The sequence below is a fragment of the Desmodus rotundus genome, chromosome 1 (genome assembly GCF_022682495.2).
Source record: "Desmodus rotundus isolate HL8 chromosome 1, HLdesRot8A.1, whole genome shotgun sequence".
Classification (NCBI taxonomy): domain Eukaryota; kingdom Metazoa; phylum Chordata; class Mammalia; order Chiroptera; family Phyllostomidae; genus Desmodus; species Desmodus rotundus.
This window is the reverse complement of record NC_071387.1, coordinates 43020159-43039022: the sequence shown is the minus strand read 5'-3', so window position 1 is coordinate 43039022 and position 18864 is coordinate 43020159. Positions and strand designations below refer to the sequence as shown.

The 18864-nt window shown below is 42.7% G+C and overlaps 1 protein-coding gene across 3 annotated transcripts in view; it reads left to right on the top strand.

Moving 5' to 3' along the window:
• Positions 1-18864, top strand: part of PCSK5 (proprotein convertase subtilisin/kexin type 5) — a 421805-nt gene that overhangs the window by 325493 nt on the left and 77448 nt on the right. For all 3 annotated transcript variants that reach the window (XM_053923627.2, XM_045191544.2, XM_045191524.2), the window contains exons 21-24: positions 4402-4504; positions 11031-11167; positions 16000-16206; positions 17298-17366. In XM_053923627.2, coding sequence (XP_053779602.1) covers positions 4402-4504; positions 11031-11167; positions 16000-16206; positions 17298-17366 — 516 coding nt within the window. The remainder of the gene's footprint in view (positions 1-4401; positions 4505-11030; positions 11168-15999; positions 16207-17297; positions 17367-18864) is intronic.

Below are 18864 nucleotides of genomic sequence, written 5' to 3'. Positions count from 1 at the left end.
TTCCTGGCCCTGAGTGACAGTGCATAAACAGAGGTCTACAAGGTCTGCCCCAAGGCTGCTCACTGAAACAACCAGATCAAAACCGAATGGCTGGTTTCCCTTCAAATGTTCCTCCCATCTTCTCTTACCAATCGCTCTTGCTAAAAAAGTGTTCTAGACTCACATGATAACCTATCCTCCTGTGTGTTTATTAATTTATTTAGTTTATATATTTATATGCTTAAACTCAAATGTGGCCCTAATCAATAGAGAAATATTAGGAGGCACAAAAGAAAGTGTAGCATTTTTGAAGAGAAATGAAGCTCTTCTGCCTCGGTAAGTCCTTTGTTATGTTATTCTCGACCGAGTTTAGTAGCTGTGCATGATATAATAAATGTTTACCTATTCTGGATGATTTCATAAAGTTTATTTGTAACTTAGACTTGTTAACACAAACATATGCTCGAATGTTCTCAAGAGGCAGAACAACCAGAGCACGCCACTTACTTGTAAATTTTTAAATTTACAAGTATTAATTTTTAAGCGGTGTCTTCAATTTTTGAGACATCGTTGCTCCCCGAGACACTTCCTCAATGTCCTTTAAACTATTATAGGGTGAGATGAAAAGGGAACTAAAAGGGGAATGAAAAACTGTTGATCACAGAAGAAAGACAATTTGGACATGTAATAATGGATGAAGACACCAGAAGCAGGAGCTTGTAGGATGGATGGAGAACAAAATACTGGCCCCAGACGTCTGTGCTAAAAATGATTTCTCTCTAAAAGTTTTGTGTATCACTCCTGTCGTAAACATTCAGCTTCACTGTGCAACACAGACAGATGAGAAGAATTTGCTGCTCCACCAGCCAAAAAAAAAAGCAACTTCACCATGTCCTTGGAATCTGGCTTTTTTGGTTTCAAATGTGTAGCAGGCAACTTGTGCCCGCAAGGGCTGGGGCAGTTGTTTACGTAACTAATTGGACATCCACATAAATATGAAAATTAAGGCAGGTCCCTCTCTTCTCATCTGTTCTAAAGCCAGAGTTTGCTCTAAAGTTAAGAGGCGTGCAGACTGGAAAGAGGTGCAGTTAAGTGTCCTGCGCTGACTTGCTTACATAAGCTTCAAGGTTATGAGGTTTTCTTCATTTTGTTTCCAAATGATAGGAGAGAAAAACATGTTTGAAGGGTCACTTATCAAAGAAGAAAAGTGCTTGGGAAGGTTGTAGGTTGGGGAGAATATTTGTAGATCAGAGACTAATGAGAAATGTGGAGACAAGATTGAAGACAGAGATACTGGTAGAGAAATATCCCGAGGGAAGATTAAAAGCATTAGATGGAGAGTCGACAAAGGCCAGGAGGAGAGAAGTACTTTCCTCAGAGACAGGAGACAAGTGAACAGTCAAGGAGCAGATAGAGAGGAATATTGACATTGAGAAAAATGATGCTGGGGAAATTCAGTATCTCATCAGCAAATTAGGTAGTGTGATCACCTACTGAGAAAGAATGGATGCTCCATTCTAACTTGGTCTTAGAGTGGTTCAACTTAACTCCAATGAAAAATGCAAGAGGGAACTAGAAAGATGAAGGAGAGGACAATCAGTTGGGGTGAGCTCACCATACTGGAGCATAAGAAGGTTGTGTTTGGAGCGGGTATTTAAAATCTCAGAGATGGGGCAACTCCAAGTGATGATTATATCTAAGGTGATGATATCTTTGTGAATGCCAATAGAGGCAATGATAGTTTAGCAGATCAAAGAAGGATGAGGCCAGGATGTCAGTGCCACCTACTGGCTTATGGAAGCCAAGAAAGAAGCAAACAAAAGACAGAGCGAATTGAAAATTTCCACAGTAATATCTGCATAGCCTTTGCTTGACATAACCCTCAATCAATCACCTGTAGCTACAAGGGAGACTTTGGGTGTACATATGGTATAACTCTCAGAACCATCTAAGTAGCACTCAACTTAGCAGAGCAAGGTGTATTTAATATAAAACCCATCCCAGCATTAAATCTAATGCACCACGGAGATTAGGGTGGGTGGGTAGCAAGAGTTAGGGGAACCAAACCACTGTGTCGGTTTTTATAGGTACCAATGTCAAGGCAAAATAATGGTCTTTGCCTCCAGGTCAGGGGTGTCAAACTCATTTTCACCGGGGACCACATCGATCTCGCAGTTGCCTTCAAAGGGCCAAAATAATGTTAGGACTGTATAAATGTAACTACTCCTTAGCTGTTAAGGAGTTGAAATTATATTCAGCCCTTTGAAGGCAACCACAAGACTGACGTGGCCCCCGGTGAAAATGAGTTTGACACCCCTGCTCTAGGTCTAGCAGAGTCCAGTGCACACCCTTGCTCTTCTGTTTTAGACTTTAATGTAGCCTATCCAAGGAAGTCGAAGGCTCCTGGCTAGCATTTGGATTGTAAATATCTCCTTACAAATTGTTCTTCTCTAAAATCTTTGAGAACCCAAGAGCAGGGCCCTTTTAATTTGTATATCTCAAAACCTCACCTGGTACCTGGCACGTAGGTATTAAAAAAAAAATCCATGGAATGAATGAATGAACAAGCTATGATCCAATATTTCTCTAGAAAATACTTTCTTTGGGTTCAGAAGCCTCTGTGATGCTCCCCCATACCTGTTTCACTCCGCACATATATTTTGAAGATACGTAGCTATCACCCAACGCAAATCATTAGTGTTTGCATGGTAGGCAAGCTCTACTTGTTCCTACCAGATCTGCCCCGATCCTCTGCTCTTCAACTAGCTGGTGCCTGGACTGATAATTACCCTGCTCAACTGGTTGTGCCTCGTGACCCAAGCAAAGAGATTACACAAGGGCAATAATTAAGAAGTGAAATAGGGGAGACTGGATAAATAAGAAGGCGGCTGCATAAATATGATGTCTATATTGAGTGACATTCCCAACTTGAAATCAATACTCCTACTAGACAGAAGTCCCAGCTTTTTTTCTGCCTTGGGACTACTGATTGCCAGGAATGCAAATGATCCAATCTAACACAGTTGTATGAACTGGTGAGAGGTGCCCCCTACAGAGAAAGAGGCAGTGAACGCCAGTTTGCACAGCTTGGTGAAATCAGCACAGGCTGGGTTTCCAACTCCAGGTGACAGTTTGGGCAGGCACCTTGTGCAGTGAACAGTTTGCACATTTCCATGTTTTGCCCTCATTGGCTACTCACTCTAAGGCTCACTCATTTTTGTGGTTTAGTGCTAGTAAGTGGATGATTTGTGTATGTGAGGTTTACCTTCACCAACTGAACTCATGCAGTACGATTATGGGGAAAACCAGAGGAGCAGACTTCCCTCCATTCCTCACCATTCAAGTCTACGTTCCCAGGGCTTTTTTCCATACAGCTACAATAAACCAGGCAGTGAACCTCAGAGTCTCAGCAACACCACTTGATTAAACACAGGCAAGTCCTGCCACCTCACCACTCTGGCTGGGTCTTTGACTGACAGTGTTCAGGCATGCTTAGCGGGCTGTGAAGGCTGGGAAGGGAGGCAAGTGAAGGTTGTGACTCTGATGAAATCTGAATCTATAGTTCCTGAGCATGATCAATTTCTAAGCCATACAAAGTGTCTCTTTGAATCAGACTGAAGGAGCTTCAGTTTCTTTGAAGTCAACTTCTTTTAAGACAATGGAAGGAGAGGATGAGTAGAGGGTTGAATTCAATGAGTAGAGACCCATCACTGGAGCATCACTTTTGATGAAGTTCGCCTCTCTCTACCACCTTTGCCACAGGAATGATTTCTTAAATGTCTACAAGAAGTTGGTGGGGCTGGGCCTGCTTCTGTGCAAAGGCCTCATGTGTGTTTTTCCTTGGGAAAGATAAGCTTTCCAATTAAATGAAGAATTCTCTGGCTATCTCTTCGCTGTTACTCTTTCAGGGCAAGATGCAGCTGACATCTGTCAAATGTCAGCCAAGCTTCAACTCCCCTTCTTAACAAGTAATCACAACCCTCCCCAGAGAGATAGGGCAAGATCTAGGTGGGTCCAGCTTGTTGCTTAACTTAAACCAAGGCTGTAACTGGGGTCTCTGTGGGCCATAAGCCTTCAGCCTTAAATGGGAAAGTCAGCAGGAACTCAGTGAAGGGTCCTGTAGCAAGCCCCCTTGGCTTCTTTCTACTTATAAAATCTGTAACACATTTCGACTAGATCCAAAATTATGTCATTGCCTCGTGATTTTCCAAGGTTCCAACTTCCAGGGCCCTTGGGAGAGGAGCAATGGTTATTATAAGGTCAGGATTGAGGATTGGCCACTGAAGCCATTCAAGGTCCTTCTCTCTGTGTTGTCTCCATTGCTTTCAGGCAGCCACAGGCAGGTCTGGCTGCTCTCAGACTGACAGCCCAGGCAGCACTGCCACATAGAAATGAGGTAAACAACCGGGTTTTGTTCCCCAGGAGAATACGCTGACGAGGATGGCCGCTGTCAGATGTGTGAAGCCTCTTGTGCCAAGTGCCGGGGGCCGACCCAGGAACACTGCACTGGCTGCCCTGTCACCAGGTGAGTGGTCTCTCAGTATCTCCTATGGTGGGTAGCTCATGGGTTGCAGGATGGAGAGAGAAGGTGCTTACCTGCTAAGACACACATTTTGGAACTGCAGGAGAAAGAATCAAGCTCTTTCCTATGACACAGTAACCCTCTGTGGTCTGGAGCCTCTTCTCCCCAGGATGCCCAGTACCCACTGCAAGAATCAGCACCCTAGACACTAGAGGGGTCTTCTCATCAGTGAAGGTGGTGGTGACTTTGATGCCTGGAGTCTCATCCCTTTCTGCACAGCCACCCCTCAATCAGCATCCTCATCTGCTGAGCAAATATCTACTCAGATTTCGAGAATCAGGTCATGGGTGAACTGTTCTAGGAAGGCATTTTTTGTCCTCTTCCCAATAAAACTAACTTCTTCCTCTTTATGTTCCCCTGTCTCCATATAAACTTCCATAAGAGCAACTGTGACATTTAAAGACATTCATTCACAAATCTATCCCTTTGTTAAACTATATGCTCCTTAAAATACTCATCTTTGTATCTCTATTTTCTATGACAGTGCTAGGAAAATGGTGGGTACTCAAACGTTTGAGAGTTGAATGAATGAGGAAATAGCAAGTATCCGAATGGGAAGAGCATCTATGCTAATTTCTAATTAACTGAAAATTTCTAATGAAGGGAGTTGTGAGCTTGTCGTATTTTTTGTCAACTCTCCTCTGGTTCTAGCACTTACTATTTGTTGATGGACTGGCTGTTTGAATGGCCCATCACTACTCTGTGTAATTTGTAGGAAGCAGCATCTCCCCCCGGACCAGCAGGACAAGGCTGCTCCAGTGGCAGGTGAATCTCTAGGACGGGCGTTCCCTCTGCCCTGCATAGTCATTTCGTCTAACCCTCCCTCAGGACTGCAGTATCCTGAGCAGGAACACTGGTGTATTTGTCTCTTTATTCCCCCACAGTGATCAGCATATAGTAATAATTCAATAAATGTGTGTTTTATCGAACCTTATAAAGTGTGTAATCAATATCAGGGGCTTGGCTTTCCAGATAGTTCCCTCAAAATGAGAATGGAGAGAGGGAAGGAGAGAGGGAGGGAGACACAAAAGAAGAGTCTTAAATATCCTCAGTGGTAAGTGTGATAACATTTGCCAAGTGTCTCTTTGAGGTATCTATGCCTCTAAATATTGAATTAGCTTTAAAGCAGCTTCAGGGAACTCCATTAGATACAAACAGCTTTCCGAAAATGGGTCCTATCTCTCCTCTAACTCCTTACCATATCCATAATCAAATTCCATTGCATGTTGGACATCCGTGAATAAAGGGAACATTTAGCAGTTGTTTAATAAAGCAGCCCATGATTTTTTAGCTTTTGAAGAAAGAAATGCATGTGTGTGGATCTTGAACCTGGATGTCCTTCTAAGGAAATCATGTTACACAGGCACAATTTTCTTCTCATCTCCCTGAGCACTCAATTCTTTGCTCAGTTCTCTTCCTTCATGGAAGTTACTTGCAAATATGTCCAAGAAAGGGCATCGTATCACGGCAATGGACTACCTGACTTCTTCACTTACCTGCATTTTCCTGGAAGGGGGTTGAGAAGATAAGAAAGAAACTATTTTGAAAGATGATGTCAACTTATTTGTTCTTGAAAAGTGCAGCAAATTATTTGCCAAAGTATTTTCTTAAGTGAAATCAAGTCCATTCAAGACAGTCTTTTTATTGATTGATTGATTTTAAGAGAGAGACATTGATTTATTGTTCTACCTTTCGTGCATTCATCCATTGATTCTTCTATGTGTGCTGACTGGACATTGAACCCATGACCTTGGTGTATGGGGATGATGCTTTAACCAACTTAGCTACCTGGCCAGGGCTCAAGACAGTCTTGAGCACTTGGTTTCCATCCAGCTCTGAGTTAGGTTCAAGGCCCATGAATTCTTACAGGTAACTCGGGAAGTCAAAGTCAAGGGATGGTAATGCACTCAGAGACAAGCAGTAGTGGGGTAGCCTTAACACCCTAGGCCTGAAGCTAAAGCTGCAACCATGGAAGAGAATTCACCCTATATGAGGGGGAACCTAAAAGAAACTGGAATTATCTTCTGGAAGGCAGGCCCCTTATAGTACAGGCTTCCCCCATAGGTGAGTATTCGAGGAACCCATCTGTATCAGTGTACCAGATGGTGTTGTTGTGAGAGGCTGTGTTCTGTCAGCTGCAGTGAAAATTCTTTGAGGACTCTTTCAATGCATTTACTCATTTCATGTTGGATGATTTACAAGTGCACCTGACCACACCGCACTGAGTATTCAGTAGTTTTTGACCAAAAACGGCATGACCCCCATACCCCACCCTCCCTCTTCACCCAATCTCCCCCCAAGTAACTTTTTTCCCCTGGATGAAAAAAGTCCTCAAAGGAAAATGTTTTGCCGATGTGGAAGATGTGAAACAAAAAACGGCAAAAGCACTAAAAGGCATCAAAATCGATGAGTTCAAAACTAAGCAGCAGAAAAGAATATCTCGATAGATATATTGTATCAAATGGAGAACATCAAATGGAAGGTGACTGAAGTTTAAACATGTAAGAATAAATACATAATTTTTTAATAAATAAATTCTGGGTTTTGGGGGTCCCTTCTTATAGAAACTGGAGCTAGAGGGGACATAGCCACTCTAGAACCATGTAAGGAGGAAGCAGAGTTATGGCTTTGGCTGGAATAAATACCCCAATCTCTCCTCCCGCCTTCAGACCCTGATGGTGTCCCCCCATCGAAAACTAACCAGAGGCCAATGGGGAACACCACGTGCCAGTGAGAGAAGTGAGCCTGGAGAAGCGGTCCCTGGAGAAGCGGTCCCTAGTGAACGCAGCTCCAGCACAGACAATGCTGGCAAACGGGTCTGGGCAGGGGTAAGGGGGGACGAACAGAATAACCAGGATAGTTGGTCTCTTTGAGTTTCTTCTTATTCTTAAACTTTTGGGTATCTCCAGTCCTGGTAGAATAAAATTCATCCCTAAAGGAATTTAACTTAGAGGTATTTTCAAAACCATATGGCCTAGCTGGTATGGCTCAGTGGATTGAGCACTGGCCTGTGAACCAAAGTGTTCCCAGTTCAATTCCCAGTCTAGGGCACATGCCTGGGTTGCGGACCATGTCCCCAGTTGGGGTGCGCAAGAGGCAACCACACATTGACATTTTTCTCCCTCACTTTCTCCCTCTCTCCCCCTCTCTCACAATAAATAAATAAATCTTTAAAAAACAACCATATGGGAGGGAAGTAAATCAGTGAGGACTGAGATGCAATAAGAGTGGCCAATTGTTGATGATAACTGTTGAAGCAGAGTAAAGAATATAGTGGGGTACAGTGATACTTATTTTATATATGTTTAAATCTTTCCATAATAAAATTAAAAAATAATAATTTAACTCTGAAGTTGTTTTACAGGAAATCAAAAATGTAAAAGTCCTCTCTTCAACTTCTAGTTTTCCCTTTACATTTTCATCAGCTCTTGGACTTCGATTCTTAACAATGATTGAAAACTTGAATCACTGTTATATGTCTCTGTCATATAACACATATCGCTCTATCAGGCCACGGTCCCCATTGCCCAAGCTAATCTCCCAGCCCAGCCCTGAAGCAGTTACAGAGTTGACAAACTAATTAAAAACATTTAAAAGATACCTCTGTTCCTACCCACCCTCAAAAGTTTTATTTGATCTGTTTTAATCAATTCAGAAAAAAAAGCCTTTTTGCCAGATTTCATTCTGTTAAAACATTAAAGCACCAAGGAGTTACATTAAGTGCCCTTCTGATGGCTTTATTTAGGCCAAATTAATAATCAGCACAGAGGACCAGCTAACCCTGACTTGTCATCTCTTCCATTCCAGTTCACATCTCTCTCTCTCTCACACACACACACACACTCACTCACTCACTCATGGGGCTTCTGGAGAATTCAGTACCAATGTTGAGAACATCACCTCTGCCCAGCTCTTTAGCACTTGGTTTTGCCGCCTTCTTCCTTCCCATGAGCCCTGATGGACCAAGAATGGTTCGCTGCTTGGGGAGAGAAGTACTTTCCCTGTAGAGATGGCCTTGCCTGAGTGTCTCAGAAATGCACAAATCGGATGACTGGTGATCTCCTAGATGGCCTGAGCCCCATGGAGACCAGGGCAAGGTATCTATTCTCCTCCACCATGGAAGATTTGTTGGTGTTAGTGTAAATCTGTGCTGCTTGAAAGGGTACTTTTCTTTAAGTTCATTGGCAAGTTTTCTTGAGGGGGTCAGGGGTAGGGGTGATGATATAATTCAGGGCCTGCACTGAAGCCTGACTGTTTTCTCTGCCTTTTGATCTTTACAAAGAATCCTGTTCTTACAAAAACTGGGAGTGTCCCCTGTGCTTTCCTTGGGGCAGAGGTGGATGGAGGTGATCTAAAGCACCATTATGTGCTAAATCAGGCACTTAAATAAGAAAGGCAGCCCAGTACCAACATAAGAAATATGACACCATGTTTCACCCCCACGCCAGTTTCTGGATGATTTTAAATGGTTCCCATCATTGAGAGTATTAGTCGCCTCTCTCAAGAGAAATAATTTCTCCCTAAACTAATCTGTCATATCTTTCTATAAAGGACAAAATGATGATATACTTTCCATTCCCTTTTCTTATAGCAAAAAAAATGAACCCTCACAAATAAATATGTCCCACTCTCTTTTTCGGCAGAGCATCGAATAGCTTCCTTGTTTAAAAACCTCAGAAAGCTCTTGCTTGGTTTTTCTTAAAGGGAGGGGCTTTTCTGTTTTGTTTTTTTAACTAGCCACATCCAAATTATCCCTTGAAAAATCTTCTAGCTCAGAAAGCAGAGGCAGGGTGGGATCGGGATATTCCAAGTTGGCATTAGTGCCATCAGCTAAAAGTCTGGGCGGGGAACACGGTCCTCTCATCGCACGCCATGGTGCAGGGGATCTGTTTTGACAAGGAAAACCAAAGTGTGTGCCTGTCTGTTTAGGGCTAGTCTCCACGCTCTGCAGTTGGCCAAAAGGATAGGTCACCCCAGCGGTGCCGGGTATGGTGACCAGAACCTGGGGGGATGGGAATGAGATAGCCTTCTGTTTCACGCTGTTGGCTTTAATCCCATGCTGATTCCAAACAGATGGAAATGACACAGAATTTCAGAGAGTAGGAACAAGACAGAAGGCTGCCAGTAATACCCTACTCAGCAAACCTTGCTCCACCCCAATTTCCTCCAAGCTGGGGATTGAAATGTCTATCCCTACTTTAGGGCTGGCTCTACCTATGCAAATAGGGCCAGTGCCACCCCAGGAACAAGTGGCATGAGGTCTATACCTGGCCTCCCATGTGATGTCCAGTCTGAGTGGACAGAGGTGGAAGAAAGGCTTGGATGCCAGCATTATGCTCCCGGTGGCCTGGATGTGCTAGTGCTCAGTTAGTCATCCAACTGACACAACAACTACTCCTCTAAAGACACTCTACACCAATTTGGTGCCATTTAGCAAACTCCATAGTAATCCATCCAGACTATCAGTGAGCAGAAGGTAGAGCTGTGGTTCTCACATGTGTTCTCGTGAGAACCAGCTGCGTGAGCATCACTCAGAAACTTGTCAAAAATGCACATTCTCAGCTTTCTCCTCCCTGGAGCTACTGAATTAGAAGCTCTGGGGGTACAGCCCCCCAGCTCACCTCATCTATTCACATCAGCCATGTGACTCTTGCATTTGGGCACCAATTTTGAATTTTTCTGAGCAAAATTCTTGGATACAATTTACTTAATCACATTTTTTCTTGGGATTACTTTGCAAGGGAAAAAAAGAGAAATGAAACTATGAAAATATTAGCCATGACACTATGATATATACGGTATGTGTATGAAATCAAGCAGGTTTTAGAAGCTTACCTGCTATCTGTGATATCCTTATAAGTGATTGAAAACATGGTCAGAAAATGAAGATGTGGTGCTCTATACTTCAGGAAACGCTTGCAAAAATGACACACAAAATCAGAGCTCGTTGATTACTTGCCACATGCATAGGCCAAGTTTGTAAGTAGCACCTAAGCTATAGGATGGTACTTCGTTCCACCCTCTGAGAGCCCTTAGAGTTAACATTTCCCTTGCAAAGTGTGGGCATGTTCATACCTAAAGGAAGAATATTTTCTCTGAAGCCTCTGGATTCAGAGTTCCTGTGCCTTGAAAGTCCAAAGACCATTATCTGACTGTGGACTGGGTGTGGCTGGGGCCTACAATATGGGTTTAATCCCTGGGGCACTGGTTAGCTTATCTGCGACCAGAATCGGGATTGCATCCCCAGCCAGTTTCTGGCATGCCTGCTGTCGGCTCCAAACCTTGGACCAAGGATGAGTACGTGACTAATATCCCACATGGTCTCAGATGATCAGTCCCAGGCATCCCTGTTGTTTCTAGAACAATGAAACCAAGCTTGTGCAGCAAAACACAAACACCACATGTTCTAAAACTTAAGGCTATTAAAGAAAGTCATCCTTACAAACTCTAAAAGCCTGCTTTTCTCTAGGATTTTTGATGATGGCCGCTGCGTTCTGGACTGTCCCTCAGGCAAATACGAATTTCAGAACCAATGCCAGCTATGCCACTACACCTGCCAAGAATGCCAAGGAAATGGGCCTTCCAACTGCACCTCCTGTGGAGTAGGTGAGGGAGTCTGGTTGGTCACGTGCTCTTTGTTCCTTGTTATTTGGTTTGGGACATTATTTGGTGTGACTCAGAAGCTTCATCTCTAGGGAGAAGGGCTTGAGTTTAAACAGCTGTCCATTAGAGAGTGTGTTCGACCAAGTTTCTGCTTGTTGTCCAGACACAAGCTTACATTATTGCAGACTCACTGCCCCTGAGGAGAGGAGAGAGAAGCTAAGCGATGTCTTTCCAGACAAGGAGAAAGAAAGGGCATCTGAACATGATGTTACACATGAGGTAGACAGTAAAGCTCAGGGTTGTCGAGGTAAAAGTGAAAAGCTAGGAAATGGAGTCAGACACATCTGTCTTTCAGAGAAATACTGTAATAGAGGTTGTGCCGAGGTCTCCTCAGTCAAAAACCATGCCATTAAGAAGTTGTCAGCACCCTGTGGGAACAAAGTAACCACTTCAAAACGCAAATATGACCTTCTCTGTCCCAGTTTTAACAACTCAGGTTTATGCTGTCACTGGATCATAACCGACGACCTCGGCAGTGCGACCGCCGGCTCCTGTCCAGACTCCCCTCACAGGCCTCTCCCCTACTGTGACCTCACATGGGACAGATTCATATTTTACTTGACCTACATCATACATTTGAAATTTGAGCCGAATTTTAAAATTGAGAAGTTTCAAATAAAAACCTGGGGTTTTGTTTCCCTTAAAAACTTGAACCATCTGGCAACACTGGGTCTACGGTCCCCAACGGTTGACTGGAGCCAGTTTCTCCATCGGCCTCACCACTCCCAGTTTTCTCACTGATTCTGAGGCTGTCAGTTCCCACCACCACCAAACACCATGGCATTTTTGGTGGGAGAGAATTATTTATCTTTATTCTTGCTTGTAGTAAAATCTAGAAAAAGGAACAAATTGAGAGTACCATGCTTTGAAGAAATATGGGAAATAACAGTTCTTTGTATAAATTAAAATGATTTCTTTGTGTTTCTTATGTACAAAAAGCATGTCTATGTCAAATTTTATCTGCAGCCTGCTCATTCTGTTTCTTTCCTCATTTATAAGAGGTGATAATGGTTGCCCCTTTTTAGGATTATGATCAAAATGAAATAAGACTAAACAAGATAGAATAATAATGCACTTAGAACAGGGCTGGCTATATAGGAAGCACTCAATAAAATATTAGCTTAATATTACTACTGCTGTTATTGTGTGTCCTTCCTTATTCCTATGGGCATTTGAGCTTCTCCAGCTGTTCAAAGACTTCACTTGAGATGTTCCCCACTCATTGTCTTCCTGACCTCCTTCTAGTCATCCTTTAGGTCTCAGTTTCAATGTCATTTCCTCAGTAAGGGTTGCCCTACCGTCCTTACCTAATTGAAGCCCTCTTCATATGAGGATGCTTGAAGCCCTGTACTTTCCACTTTACAGACCTCCTCACACTTGATACCCACCTTGTCCATAAGACTATGCCCTGTAAGAGCAGTGAATGGTTTTACTTGTTTTCTGTTGTATTGTGAGCACTAGCACAGAGTCTGGCATATGGAAGGCACACAATATAACTGAATGAATGAATGGTTCAGTAATAAGAACATCAGTACTAGCAATCAGCAAACCTAAGTTCTAGATCCTCACTTCACCTCTTTAAGCCTTCCCTTGTTTGCAAAAAAGGGAAGCACAGACAAGACTGCGTCTAAAATCCCTTTCAGATTTAAGACACACTAATTCTTCATGCATAGCACAGATTTAAGGAGTAGCTCGAATGCTAAACAAATGTCTAAAATATTCTAAGTAACCAATTGCTACTAGAACAATCCACACATAAAATGCTGTGATGTTTCTTTCTGCTTGAAAATATACTTAATCCATTATGTTAACAAAAATTCCTTGTGCCCCTCCCGTTATAAGTTACTATACAAACTGTCATGGAAATTACAATCAATACTTGCCTACAAGGACTTTACAGGCTAACAGAGGGGTGTGTCCTCATGTATTATAAAACAAGAAAATACTAAAAACCAAATGAATAGTAGGAATCCTAACACAGGTCAGAGAAGAAGACTCGCTTTCAGCTGCAGTGAGCAGAGGAGGCTTCCTACAGAGGATAATGCTGTTGAACAAACTCTGATTCGCAGGATTCTCTCCTAATAAGAGCATAATGCCCCTAGTTCATGTACTAGCACAGCTCACATGTGAGACAGTGCTAGCAAAGATGGATGATTGAACTGATACAGTTCTGTACCAGTAGGCTTTCATAAAAGACTGAGAATCCTGTGCCTAGGGAGTCGCATAAGTCTCTCCCATCATTTGGTAAAAAGGTTGCTCCTTAATTGTAATTTTGTTAAAATTTAGGTCTGAATCCTTTTAGACAGGCAGATCTCCAGCTATGTTGGTGAAGATTCACTCTCAATTTTCTTCCAGATTTATTCTCTACCAAATTGAACCAACAGCTACAGGAGGCAGGATTTATTTGCAGAGTCCCTCAGCCTTTCTTTCTTTCCTTCTTTCCAGCAATCCCCTCCCCTCATGCCTTCAACCCTCAACCTTCCTTTCCACCTGGAGACATCCACTGTCTTCACACTGGCTCACCTTCTCTTCTAACACATCAGCTGCCAAGAGATTAACTGGAAATAATTAATTCCAGTAATGAAATGGAATTAACTGGAAAGAGTTAATTACTCCTCTTCAGTATAAATGAAAGCCACTCTGAACCTCTTTGGAGTTCCTGCACTTTAACCCTTGCCTCATGTTATCACATGGAAGGTTTGGCGACTGAAAAAAATACCTGCCCTTCTATTACTACAATAGAACCAGCTTCTCCTACATATATAATTATAATATTTAAATTCTTGGCAAGTAGCCAAAAATGTATGCATGGTATTTAAACCAACGGGGCATCCAAATTATCAAACCAAACTGAGTGAGCTGCCATGCGACTCAGGCTATTAGAAAAATGACCACACCTTGGCATACTCTTGGACCAGCCCATGGGGAAAGCTGGCCGTGGGCAAGGCATCCGAGTGACCCCCTCATGCAGGGTCTGAGTGTTTTAAATACCAAGGCCCTTCAAATCTCCGTCCCATAAATCCAAATTGTAATATCCAAAGTTGTCTAAAATAGCAAAGCCATGTCTAAACAATAAAAATGGGGTTGGAGAACATTTTCTGATATCTGAAACCATCATTGTTCATTTTTTATTTTAAGATCCAGTCGGCTGGGCTGCGACAATAGGAACATTGCCAAATATTAATTCACTCACTCAATCATTCAATCATTCAGCAAACATGTATTTAGAACTCACTCTATGCCAGGCTGTCCCCAAGCCTCTGGATCCTGAGTTGACACCATGTCAAAGTATAGAGATTGTACAACTGCTGGATAGAGAGAGAGCAGGCTTCCCACCTACCTAGAGCTTCCTACCTAGATCTGAGAAGTCTGGCCCTCTAAAAAACAGGGTCTTTTCCGAATGAGTCATGGAAATGGGGTTTGCTAGGCTCTCACAATGCGCCTGAGAAAAACAAAACTTGTAACTTGTAAAGTCAACCCTTGGGTGGTCTCCTGAGATTCCAGGTTCCTCCAGATCAGGGATTTGTGCTCCACAGCACTGGTCGATAGCTGCACAATCACCAAATGCACATTACATCCTCCCAAAGACTCTCCTTTCAAACACGGAGGCCGCAGACTCTTTTCCACCACCTCTAGGGAAGCCCTCTTTATTTTTTTTGTTCCTACAGGAACCAACAGACTTCTGGCCTAACATCACCACCAGAAAAGAGGGGGCTTCAGAACCCATAATCCAAGAGTGTGTTGTTTAAATTGTATTTAAACAAGGGCTTTAATTAAATAAGAAACATTAGGTTAAACCATTTGAGAGTGCCAAGTTTATGGGTAAAAAAATAGTTGAATGTTAGCAATTTCATGTGGTTCAATCCAACATTATACTGACTTTCAGTTTCTGTACCGGTAACATCATAGTCAGTGCTATCTTTGTGCATAAATTCAGCAGCCTTGCATTTTGAAGGTCAGTGGTTCTGGATCTCCATGTGATACAGGATGAGTGAACAGTAGACCCCAGTTATTTTGGGTAGCACAGATCAGCTGTTCTTCAGAAGACAGAGCATATGGGAGATCTGATTCAGAGAAGACGGATACCCTAAACACACTCAGCACAAACAAAAACTCTGGGAGGGGAAGGGTAGGAGACCTCTAGGTGCACCCGTATTAATCTTGCTTTTTTGATATAGTAATTTGTAACTGATTATACTATTGTTTTATTAATTGCAATTGTTTGTAACTAATTAGAACTTTCCACTTCCCCCAGGAGTAAATTCCCAGTCTCATGCTAGAGGTACTGCTGATTCTTCCCTGTCAGCCCAGTCTTGACAGAAGCTCGGGGGCTTTTAGGAATGCATGTAGAGGAACCAAAGAGGTGTACCTGGTCTAGAGCTTCAGTGGGCTGCCATTGTGGGAATTGGCAACGGTGCAAAAATTCACATAGTCAACACACGCATGTGATTTTGATAGAGTTCAAAATCATTCTAGGAGATTGCACTGTCATTTAAAAGAAAAAACCTTGTCTATCAGTATTTGTTTATTCTCATGAGGTCTCTAACCCCCAGGTCTGTGAGCTTCCATGGATACTGAAAGGAGCCCAAGGAAAACTTTTCAAATACAAGTATACAGATATTGCACATTTCATTAAATCTATTCTTACACTTCTGGTCCCCTAGGAGCCAAAACTCTTGGTCATATTTTTTTTTAATAAAAAGTTTTTTGATACATTAGCTTCATAGTTAATTGCATTCATTTTCCCTCTTTTTGTTGCCTCTCTATCTGTTCAGATAAGCACGGCCAGGCACGCCTCCTGTACCAGGGGGAGTGTCGGGAGAGCTGCCCGGTGGGGCACTACCCTGCCGAGGGGCACGTCTGCCTGCCTTGCCCAGACAACTGCGAGCTTTGCCACAGCGCACACATCTGCACGCGATGCATGGTCGGCTACTTTATAGCGCCCACCAACCACACCTGCCAGAAGCTAGAGTGTGGACCAGGTAAGGCTGCTCTGGGGCCACTGCCCTACACCGGCAGGTGGCAGGAGGAACTGTACCCTTAGATGTCCCACACTCTCACATTGTCTTCTTGGTTTACTGTCAGTGCCTGGGATGACTCTGCATGACTACACATCAGGTGGGAACAGTGATAGATGCCCCTCTGTCTTCCCCTACCCACCTTTTCTCTGGGTTTCCCCAGACATAATCCAAAGACAGAATGAGTGTAGCCAATCACACAGAAATTGATCTTGAGTGGAGGGTTCGTGGATAGGGTACAGTGGAGAGAAAATTAGATTAGAATCTGGAAGTCATGACGAACAATTTCCTCCTACCTAATTTCTAGTTATGAGACTCTGGGAAAAATTAGCCCGATTTCTCTGTGCTTTGCTTGTTTTCTTCACTTGAAAAAGGGAGAGCATAGCACCAAGATGCTTGCTGTGAGGAGCCAGAGAGACTCGGCCCTCCTAAAACTACCTGAAAATATTAAAATGTGCTGTGAATCATACATTATAGTTATTGCCCAATTCCTTACCTTACATAGGAAAAGGGAGGTTTAAAAACAGCACTTATTACCGTTGTTCTCTTCCATGTAAGGATACTGCAAACTTTCTCTGCTCCATATAAGAATTATGCCTGATCTGGCTCTAAAGAGAGCTCCAAGGTATTTGGGGAATAATTACAACACATGTCTTTTTCCTCTTAATGTTTACTAATGCAGTATAGGATTTAAGACTTTTTTTAAAAGTGTTTAGGAGAGCAGATAAGAAGAGACAGAGCCTGTTTATTTATATACCCAATTCCATATTCCCAGAACTTACTTCCTTAATAAATACAAGCTGCAAGCTTAACTTCAATACAAGTTGCATGGCATGTGGTCCCACTCTTGTTCTATTTGTACCCAGCCAAGGTAATCTAATCACTTAATGAATGGAGAAATAAACAAGAATGACACATAGATCCTTAAAGATGATTTGGGGTTTCATATTTGCTCTATGGCTTCCTTGAAAATAAGCTACACACCAACATATTTTCATAGCAACTGATGTGTCCCCACTCAAAATGAATGGTTTTTCACTCTTCTCACTGTATAGGTGAAGTCCAGGACCCAGACTACGAAGAATGTGTGCCTTGTGAGGAAGGATGTTTGGGGTGCAGCTCAGGTACGTCATCTTCCTTTGTTGGTTAAAGAGGTGAAATGGTTGTGTCCTTTTCCACACAACCCCACCCTGTCACTCCTTCAGCAGATACTCTTGCCATCGTTATCATCAGTGTCACATCAATATCCATTAAGTGGGCTCATTCCCATGCAAACAGGGTGGCAGTGAGAGACGCTCCCTTTTGAGGCAATGGATATTGTCTCTCTTGTTTCACGAAACTCAAGTTCGGGAAAGGACAGGCATCTTTTCCTCTGGCTGTTAGGTAGTTGTTGGCAGGGGTCCCTACAGCAACCAAGTTTCTCGGTACCTGGGACTCAGCCTCTCCTTACCTTCTCAAAATCACAAATTTGAAAATGAACAATAGTGGGAGAGAAATAAAATATGCCTAATCACGCAAGTCTGTTGGGAGCTTGAGGGTTTTCCTTTGCAAAAATGACTTCAAAGTTAAGACGATACTTTGAGGGGGGGGGAAAATGTGGTGACAGTGAGTTGAAATTGTATGATGGGGATCATACAATTAAAAGCACTTGTCAGTCTTCCACATAGTTCTCTAACTCACATCACTGGCTCCTCTTTTCTCCCCACACATGCCTGGTTCTCCTGTGGGGTGGGTGGTAGGGACAGTCTGTACCACAGAGCACCATCGGATTGGATGCACAATGAAAAGCAGGCAGGCCACCAAATTCCAGGAGTGTATCTCGATGTAAATTTAGGCAAGATATTGAAACCAATTAGCATGTGGGTCTGTGGATCTTTGAAAGAAAACCCAATCTAAATTAAAGGTTGATGGAATAATTTCTCTTCATGTAGTTTCCATGAGGCCCTGTGATTGGTTAACTCATGCTTCTAAAACTTCAATGTGTACACAAACACCACGGGGAATTTGTTAAAATGCAAATTCTGATTCGTGGGTCTGGGTAGGGCCTGAGAGCCTGTGTTTCTGGTAAGCTGCCCAGTGAAGCCAGTGCTTCATGAAGCACTCGTGGAGTTGCAAGGGGTCAGACTGTGCCAGGGTTAAGTAAACTTTTTGTTGACCTTCTCTAATGGGTTTCCTTAATTCTTAAATATTACACATGAATTATAATTTACCTGATGGCTGTCACCAATTCTGTCTGCCTTAAATGGAAATGATGTATTTTTATAATATCTATAGCTATAAAATAGAGGTTTTCAGGAACTTGAATACCATTCTCCCATTAACTTCCTCTGTGAAAAGGGGTATATATTACTGGGCAATAAAAAATAATAATGGAGTCGAACTTCAGAAGGGGATAACATTTAGAGTGAGAGTTAAGGGTAAAATGCTAATTTCTGGGAATCAAATTTAGACCTAAACATAAGTAATAATAGTACTAAAATTAAAAAGATAAGAAAATTCTGCTGTCTCTTGTGAAGTGGTAAGAGGCAATCGTTCTTGCAGGGAGCAAGGATAAATGTTTTTGACTATTCGGATTTCCCTTTTTGCCCACCTCAGACCGTATCTGCCCATTAGGTTTCACAA